The 10000-nt window shown below is 28.9% G+C and overlaps 1 protein-coding gene across 1 annotated transcript in view; it reads left to right on the forward strand.

Annotated features, from left to right (window-relative positions):
- FOXP2 (forkhead box P2) overlaps window positions 1-10000 on the forward strand; it is a 370651-nt gene that overhangs the window by 4984 nt on the left and 355667 nt on the right. Inside the window, exon 2 of the mRNA XM_090286764.1 lies at window positions 6270-6447. Coding sequence (XP_090142890.1) covers window positions 6280-6447 — 168 coding nt within the window. The 5' untranslated portion in view covers window positions 6270-6279. The remainder of the gene's footprint in view (window positions 1-6269; window positions 6448-10000) is intronic.

A 10000-nucleotide genomic window follows, 5' to 3' on the forward strand; every position in this document is an offset into this window, starting at 1 on the left:
AGAGAAGTGTATGCTCAGAGCTCTCATTAGGGGATCATTGAAGGCTATTGCAAGTAGTCCAGCCTTTGGGAATTTGACTGTAAGTGGACCCAATGCATGGAAGCTTGCAAGCTTGCACAACTCAATCACTAAGCTTTTAAAATAAAAAAAGAAGGAGGTTTTGCCTGCTAGGCAGGTCTTTCTATGTTCTTGGAGATCTAATTATTCTTATTGCTTTAGCACTTTTTACTGTTAAATTCTCTAGTTTCTATATTAAACTATTCCTGGTCTCAAGAATTTGAAGGTGTTTTTTCTTTAGGCAAGGACAAGAAAAGAGCATGACAGAATATATTTGCTTATCAGATCTCTTGTAACCTGTAACCGGTATTCATCTTTGTATTGGCATGTATGTAATATTCTTTGGATTTTAAGTCCTCCTCTCTCATATGTAAGGTATATAAATAGATATAGTTCAACACATTGCAAAGAAATTATGTTTTTGTATTATAAATTAATGCTAACTCATTTGATCAGAGGTTGTAAAGTAACAGGATGAAATAAACTTCCCTAAAGCTTCCTTCCTCCCTTATTTAAAAAAATAAATATTAATGCTATAAAGGACTGATTTAAAACATTAAACAATTTAAATGAATTAAACTAGCATTAAAATTGATAGACTTAAAAGAAAGACCGACAATTTAACATGGACCTTGAAACGTAAAACTTGATGTACATTTTCACCTGCTTGAGAAATGATTCTTTATATGGTAGTTGTATGAGACTAAGATGAAACCTGAGAATATAAAGATTAATTTACAAATATAATTTTGAAATATATATGGGAATAATTAGTTCACCATAATCATCAATATTATCAAATACCTTTCAATAATTTTCAATTATACTTGTGAATGGGAATATTCAATTGTAATACATAATCATAAAGTTGCTGTAAAATATATCTATATAGCTATCATTTTTTCATATTTGATATTGTGCTGTATTTAAATGAAATAGTGTAAAGATTAAACATTTTATTATTTTATACTATTCCAATAATGAAAATTTTATCTACTTGTGCTTTAAAAGTTAGTTTAATTTTAATCCTGGAGTAAAACATAACATACTAAATTAATAACTGATTGAAGTGAAACATAAGATTTTCATTTCATCTACTCTGTGTTTCTCAGATGTTTGTCACTGTTGAAGATCTAACAATATCTGTATACTGAAGGTAAACAAGATTATTTTTTAAAATTACCATGTTGAAATGTGCTGCAACTTTGCATGTCTAACATACTAATATTTTTAAATAAAAATTAGAACTTTTGCTAATTAAATTTTGTTTTCTCCCCAAGAAGTTAACTTTGATTTTTGATGAGCACTTTGGACATGTTGCTTATATAACTGAAAAGCAACAACAAATACTTTTAAGTAGCTTAATCTTAATTTACTTAACATAATATAGCATGTTATAATAAAGATTATATAGTTTGCTATTGTAGCAGATATATTTTCTCTAAAAGAACATCCAGTTTCAGTGTTTAAAAATTAAAAATATTGGTGTGTTTATTCAATTTTTGTTCTTACACGTTCAACTATGTTTACATTTGGCATTTTCATTTATTAGGGAATCTTAGAATTAAAAACTTTTAGCAAAGCTTTAAGAGATTTCAAAAGCAATGTGACTAATATCCATGATGAATTAATTTTACTAGAGCACAAAAGTTATCATTATTTAAATGCTAGTTACTTACACAGGTTTTTCATCACTGTCATTTTCAAAATCAAAATTTAGCTGATATTTTTATGTAAATGTATATGATTTTTTGTTGCATATGTAGGCTTTCCTCATACTTAGCCCTTTATTGTGTGAATCTGCGCAGAAATATTTAATGTTAATAATTTTAAATAACTACAAATTATTTAAGAATATACAATAAGTTTTTAATTTTAATGTGTACTTTTATTTAAATGATATATTCAAAATCTTTTGGAACATATATAGTCATATATATATTTGGTTTAAATAAATTAGACACTGGAAGAAACCAGTTACCAGATACTGGACATAAAATAAATATCTTTTAGTGTTACTATAATTTTATTTAAGAAATGTTCATAGAAATAGTTATAAAATTTTTATATGTGCTGTTACTTATTCTTAGTTTTTCAGGAAATAATTTTTATTAAAATTTTCATTAAAGCATAGCATGCCAAAAATTGACATTTAACATTAACGCACCAAGATTATAAAATGAAGTGTCCCTGTGTGTGGAATAGGGGAGTGTAGAGGGAAGCAGAAGTTATTTCTTCCTTGACATATATAATTTGACCTATCTATCTGTCTATCCATATACACACATATGCATACACACACATGGGGATAAGCGGTTAAAAAGAAGAAGGAAGGGAGAGCTGTAAGAAAAATGAGAGATAGAAGGAGAAGAGATGAGAAAGAAGTCCAGAGAGAAAAGTGGAGTAAGCAACAAGGACCAATAGTGTCCCTAGTGGTAGCTGAGATCACATAGTTAACAGGTCAAGTTTCAAACTTGTGAAAAATGTCATTAATATGTGAATATGGAATAGAATATATGGAGATTTCTGTTATTGCCTGGCAAATGTCTATCTCACATGGCATAGTTTTATACCAATGGAACCTATAACTCTAAGAGGAAAAATAAAACCAACAAGTCTAGCATTCGTACTACCCTATCATAAAGTAAGGAGGTCTAATTGAGCTATGTCTTTATATCCTGCTATTTGTACAAATGAAAGACTACATCTTGATGCAAAATAAACACAAAAGCACTGTTGTGACTATATCAGGGAGTCATATACTAATTTATATAATAAGTGGTTGTGCACGCTTTATTCAAGATTATGGCTGCAAGAAATGGCATGAATTGCTGGGTGTGTTTAATGCTGGATTATAGCAATTTGAAACATGTCAAACACATGGCTAATGCCTCATGCTTCACTCATTCTTGCGTAAACCTGCATAGCCACCATCCATTATACCCTTGGTAACAACACAATTCTGCAAGTAAATATTGTTACACTAAGTAACCTTTCAATTCAAGTTGTTTAGGAAGAGAAAATGCAATCTTGTGCAGTCAGTTCCAGTGTCAGTTTAATGTTTCAAAAGGGAAGTGGTGTAGAGAATAAGTATCTTTACAGTGGCTTGCTTAGAAAAAGAAGAAGGAAAAAAAGAAAGAAAGGGAAAATTAATGCTGGAGAAGAGAAAAGTAGAACTGTGTCATCTGGGTGCAGGATATGAAGAGTTACTTTCTGACTGATGTGGCTAGAAAGGTGTATGATGAAAGATTTAAAGGTTTAGCTAACAGTTCAGAAAACATTAAAATGACTCACAATTTCACCTTTTACTTTAATTATCTGAAATTTATTTTCACTGATTTTTGTAAAAAGTTTGTGGTAGGATTGAAAGGAATGAATAATTTAGTTTGATATGTTTGGAACCACAGGCACATTCACATTGAAAGAATATGCTGAATTTGTACTTTAAAAGGTACACAGCACCTCACATTGCACTAGAAATGTTTCCTCTAGTGGAAATTAGGTGTGTGTCACTAGTACAAACTTAGTAAATACAAAAGCAACCTGATTATCTTTGAGGATACATCTCCTTTATAATAGACATGCCCCAAGCTTTCTTCTTTGGGTGAAATGTACATTGTAATAATCTTATAACACAATTGCCTTTCTTTTGGCATATTAATTGTCAAATCTGATGCTTCTGTTTTATAAATGAAAAAGTATTATCACTGTCATTGTTTTTCTTTAGCCTGATTTTACTAACTCTAAGATGATTGAACTTAAACTGTAAATCACAATTATACTTTAGAGTTTTATAAAGCCAAATACTCCACGAGAGACTATAAAATCCTCTGGTTAATAGGAATTGGAAGTTAGGTAAGTCTTTCTTCATAATTATAATAAAGATTTAAACCCATGACTCTCTGCTTGTTGATTATTTGTAATTATTTGATGGACTTGGTTATAACACAGTAATACATGCAGAATTCTTTAATTCACCCAATAGGCACTGATAGTAAATACCCAGAGATTAGTATTAAATATTTGTACCTGTCTGCTATATTTGAAGATACAGTTTAAAAAAAAATTGTTTGTGTTACAAACTCCGCCCGAAGTATTTCATATATACTCCAGCTGTATTGTCAAAAGTAAAATTTAAATGCAATATGTAGAAGTATGTCTCTCTGTTTCCACAGTTGGAGAGGACCCAAATTATAATTTTCATATAACTACTAAAGGCAATCAGACCTTTTCTCTGAATATTTTAAACATTGTGCATGTAAAATTTATGCCTAATTTGAATACTTATTAGCTGCCTAATCTCAGAAAAGAGTATTAGCTTTGTTTTTCTTCTTATAAAATTCATCACTGTGTATCAGTTTTCCTTTGTATGATTTTTCTTTGTTAATGTTCAATGATATGTTTAACAAAACCAATTTGTTCATAAACACATTTGGTTCAAAAATTGTTTACTGTGGTTACAGTAATTGCTTCCTTTATGATTATGGGATTTTTTTGTTGTTGCTTTTAAAAAATCATAATAGCTTTCACTTGTACATGTAGTTTTTGTTATTCTTATTTGATTTGCTATCCCAGCTACTAATAGTCTTTTATAAATAAGCAAGTCTTTTTTTATTGAATTTTTGAAGTTATAAAAATAATCTAATAATTTAGTCTTGAAGAAAATACCTATTAAAATTATTGTAATAACCATTAATTTTAATAATTATAATTTTAACATGCAAAGAATCTCTGTTGGACATGTATCTTTGTGTATGTGTGTGCCTCCATGTGTGTATGGGTGCCCATAATCATATTTTGTAAGAATCTGAAGAAGACTTCTCTGTTAGACAAAAAGATATTAAGCATACATTTGCTTTATAAGAAATGCATTTAACATTTTTAAATAAACAAAAGTCTTAAAATATAACGAAGTTTAAAATAGCGAAATCACATAGTAATAAAAAAATTATATTGAGTGATAAGTTTAGCATTTTTCTTTAGGCTAAGTCCCCTGCCTGTCTAGCATTACTGTTAAAGTCGTGGTGCAGCCAGGTTTTTTCTGAAATTCTGTCCATAGAAGTAAAACAGAGAAGTGCATATACTAAGTTATGGTATAGGATTCAGATATCTTTAAGAGCCAAAACTGATCTTTCTAAATCACAGATTCAAGATGTACCGTGAAATTCTGGTTCGTAAGAGCACATTGGTTCTTTATTTACTGCAAGTTTCCACTGATCTTGGCAGGACATCTCATTGCTATCCTGAAAGTACAGTATATTTATGCAGTGAAAATGATAAAACATTTATTACTGTAGAGAAGGTAATATGCATAATTTATGCTGTTTTTAGCACAATCATTAGTGATATTCTTGATAGATTTTATTTCCAGCTTTCATATCTAATACATGCCTGGAAAATTAATTTTATATCTTTCATTTATTTGCCTATGTTAAAATTGAGTTTTAAGTCATCTTCAAGTGAACAGTTTGATTGCTGCTCATGCATAAGCTTAATTACTTCCCAGGAAGGACAGTATTAAATGTTTTAAATGTCAGGAAAATAAATGAATATGAGCTGTTTGATTAAAAAAAAAAAAAGGCAATATCTGACGTGTTTGCAGCAGGAGCTTTTTCTTAAAATGCCTTCAAGGCAAAATTTTATTTAGTCACAAAAAAAGAAACCCATTATACAATTTATCATTGGTTGATACCATATGATTTGTAATACCCTTACAAAATTTTAATTTTGCATGATTAGCTGTGCATCATTAAACAACAGTATTGCATAAGATGTAGTGTAAAATTCTGACAAAATCAAGACAGTGAATATTTAAAAGAAGGCTGTATAGTCATCCATGGTTGTCAAAGGTAGATAATAGGAAATATAGAACACTAGAGTGTGCAGTCGTACCTTCTTTCAAACTGGTTTTATAGGTAGACTTTAAAATGTGGTCATTCATAAATGCGATTGACCTTTCTATGTGCATTGTATGTTACTTTTGCTGTTACATGTAACCACACAAAAATGCTTATAGGAACAATAATTTCAGTGATTAGTATATGTATGAAATGTACATTTATATTGCTCTTCTTGATAAATTACTATTCAAGACTTTTTTTTTTTTTTTGCCTCTAAAATTGCTGTCTCTGTAATTGGCAGAGAGGGACATCTTGATAATGGAAGTGTGAAGGTGTAACGTGTGTTAATTGATACTTCTTAATCACTTTTAGGTATTAAGTCATGATGCAGGAATCTGCGACAGAGACAATAAGCAACAGTTCAATGAATCAAAATGGAATGAGCACTCTAAGCAGCCAATTAGAGGCTGGCAGCAGAGATGGAAGATCAAGTGGTGACACCAGCTCTGAAGTAAGCACAGTAGAACTGCTGCATCTGCAACAACAGCAGGTAAGTTTTGTTTTCCTCAGTGATTCCTTAAAACAAATAAGCCTGTTTTCTTTTAATATGAAAAAATATATATTCATAGCAAATTTAGCATGTGTTATGCTAAAGGATGCTGAGAATTTATTGTTCTTTGGAACATGACTGAAGTATGAGTAAAGATAGGATTTTCATGTTAGTTACGTCATACCAGCACAAGAGTGCCCTTCAGGTGTCAGGCTATTAATTGAGTTCATAGGGTGATTTTTGTAAGGTTCTGTAAGCTTTGTAACAAATATTTTACATCTTCTAGTTTACTGTCTAACATTGTGCTGTAGAATGTGATACTTAGTTTTCCACCAGAGGGCCACATTACTTGATAGTTTCTTATACAATGAATTTATTTCAAGTCTAGCTAAGGTGAAAAGGACCATAAGGATTTTTTACAACACAGATACTTGCCTATGATGATTGCAAATATTAGCTATTAATTAGTTGAGATATGGTAAGAAATTGTGAAAGATGTAAACGCTATAATCATTTATGTAGCTTTTCTTAAAAACTCAAGTCAAGATATTTAGAATATGCATCTTTTGATAACATTAAAGAGCACTTTTTAAAGAATTTTATGTTGCTGTTTCATAAAATACAATTCCCTTTAAATCTAGAAAAGTAAATAACTGATCAATAAAGATATACTGTTAAGTAGTCCATTATTCTTCACAAAAGACAGATTTACTTTTCCCTGTTTTATTTGTCAATGAAATATTCTTCTTAACCAAAGAATAACCATTCCATTCTTCACTGATTCAACTCTGCGAAAACAGTGACAGAGAACAGAAAGCTTCTAACACATATACTTATATGAAAAACATAGTGATTATAGCTGTTTGAAAATAAGATTATAGTTGTTTTAAAAATAAAGGTTATTTCTTTAACACTCTAGATTGCATTCAGACTAAATGTGAAAAAAATTAAAATGAAAATATAATGAATTATTATTGAAAGATGTTTCATTTTTAAGTTAGTATATAATGAGAAAGATTGCATCTCAAAAATTAAAGCAAATGCCCACACTAACGTTTAATAGAATCATTATTTTTATTCTTTTAGAATCATTATTTTAATAACAGCATTTAGAAAGTTATCACAGAATAAATATATTGAATAATGTCAACCTTTCAATATTGTTTTCAAAAACAATCTTTTAAAAAAGTTAGACATGATGTTTTGAACAGGTTCCTTATTATTTTGGAATTATGTCTCTTTTCATAGACAGTAATTATTAGGTATAATTTAAAAAAATTTTTTGAACTTTTTGTTTTAAGACATCATTAGGAATTAAATGCCTACTACCAATGTCCTAGAATTAGCCTATTTTACACATTACTTTAAATAAGTGCAGTTTTTATGATAGCTCTTTTCTCTCTTTAATGTATTTACAGGAAATATCATATCAGTGGAGTGCTATAATAGTCCTATTGACTCTCTTAAGTAAGAGTTCCAAGAATTTATAACCAAATTCTATTTTGTCTGAGAACACAGTAGACTGAATTTATAAAGGCAAGTGAAAGGAATGATTGAAAATGAACATTGCAGTTTAGTAATAAGAAGACAACAGATTTTGAAGGGAAATGCAAAGAAGTAGCTTTTTTAAAAAAGTTCTGATTACTTATTAAATAAAAAGAAAACAGGGTAAAATGTTTATATTTCATAGTACTATGGAGGCATTTTATGGTAAGATCTGTAAGGTGTGTTTATAACCTGAATTTGAAGTTAATTTGTTCTGCATAGTTTATGTAAACTATAAATAAGTAAATACAAAAAGTTGTGTTATTTTGATAACTTAGAAACTCCAGTCATGTATTACATGTTTGTGGAATGCCCTCTAAAAGCGACAACATAATGGCTAAATTGGGCATTTATAAAAGACACTTCAGGATGTGTCTACAGGAAGATATGTAATAATTTAAAAAATAAACATACAAAAACCTTTGTACATGTCTCTTTTCTTGGTTATGTTTTAACTATATTAATATAGGTAGATACTTAATATTATTGAATTTTTGTCCATCCATAAGTTTATTTTAGAATGGGTCTTTAAGTCTATTAAGGATTGGAATGTCTTTTCTATAAGATTAATGCAATTACTGGTTTTAATGCTAACTTATTCAATATATTTTAGAAGTAATTAAAATCATGCAAAAATATTCAAGCAAATTCATAAATGAAATAATTTTACAAGTTTATCTTTGCTTGGTATTATTTAAATGTAAAATTTTGAACAGAAAATTAAATTAGTTCATATAAGTGTAATGGGCTAATCCTTGTTGGCTAAGATCTCTTACTTAAAAATATAATTTAGGAGGCAATGACTGATGAAAACAAAGTAAAATTTTGTTTGCCATGAACTTCTTGCAGAATATGACCTGTTTGGAGAATAGAATGTTTACCTTGATTTTTATGGCTTTTTTATTTTTATAGGGGTTAGAAGTTTGACTTAAAGCATGTATTTAAGAGGAAGAGTTTGCATCTGGGATAGATTGTAACAAATACTTAATGATAAATGGATTGGTGAAGTAAAAATGATTTATAAATTATAGCTAAAAATTTAACCTAGCATTTAATTTTTAATATTGAAATATTTCTATAATCTGGAATATATTTAAATTTTTTATTTAGAAAGAAAAAAGAAATTTATTGTAAGGATTATGTTAGAACAAGGGTCTTATAACTTAAAAACCATTTATTTGCAATTGATTTGATTTTCTTATCAAAACTGTTACGGAGCTATTCGCCATTCTTATTCTCCTGTTTTTATCATCCCACAAGTTTAAGTTACCTTAGATATAATTTTTCCTGTCATATATTTCTTATGAATGGCTTTATTCAGTTTAAGAAATTTTACTATACATTTCTAATTGGTTAATATTGGTGAATGTCAAATGGTTGTAATAGTATAATCCATATGATCATAGGGGCCACATCATTGTTAGTATGCTCTACTGTTTTAGATTCGCTGAAAAATTAGTAATAAAAAAGTCTTCTCCTTATGAATTACTCTCTTTATTCTTTTCTCATCTTCTAAAATTAGAACTAAATACTAGAATGTATAATATAAGGAAGTACCATTTCAAATGTTATTTTAGATTAACTACATTGAAAAATTATTCTGCATTAAATGTAGAATTTTATTTTGATATTAGGTTTGCAGAATTAATTGTTGTGTCACTAAGGTCAAAATAGTTGCTAAAAACTTGATTGCTTTACAGGGCAGATTTGAGCTTGCATTTTGAGCATTCATTATGTCAGATAATCTTTCTGAATGTTTTATAAGATTATACTGCTTTGAAGGTGTTTCAGGTGATGGTGTTTAAAAATATCTTGTCAGTACTTTCTTACTGTCAATTCATGTAATCCTAGACATTCAAAACAGAATTATTAAGTAACTGTTTAAAACTTCCACTTATTTTATTTTCAAAATGAAATTGAGAACAGTGATTTTTTTTCAAAGCATACTATTTGACATGTAATAAATAACAACATTACCTGTGATTTTGCTTCACTTTTAGTATCTTTA

The sequence above is a fragment of the Furipterus horrens genome, unplaced genomic scaffold (assembly GCF_987537825.1).
Source record: "Furipterus horrens unplaced genomic scaffold, mFurHor1.1.pri manual_scaffold_9, whole genome shotgun sequence".
Lineage (NCBI taxonomy): Eukaryota > Metazoa > Chordata > Mammalia > Chiroptera > Furipteridae > Furipterus > Furipterus horrens.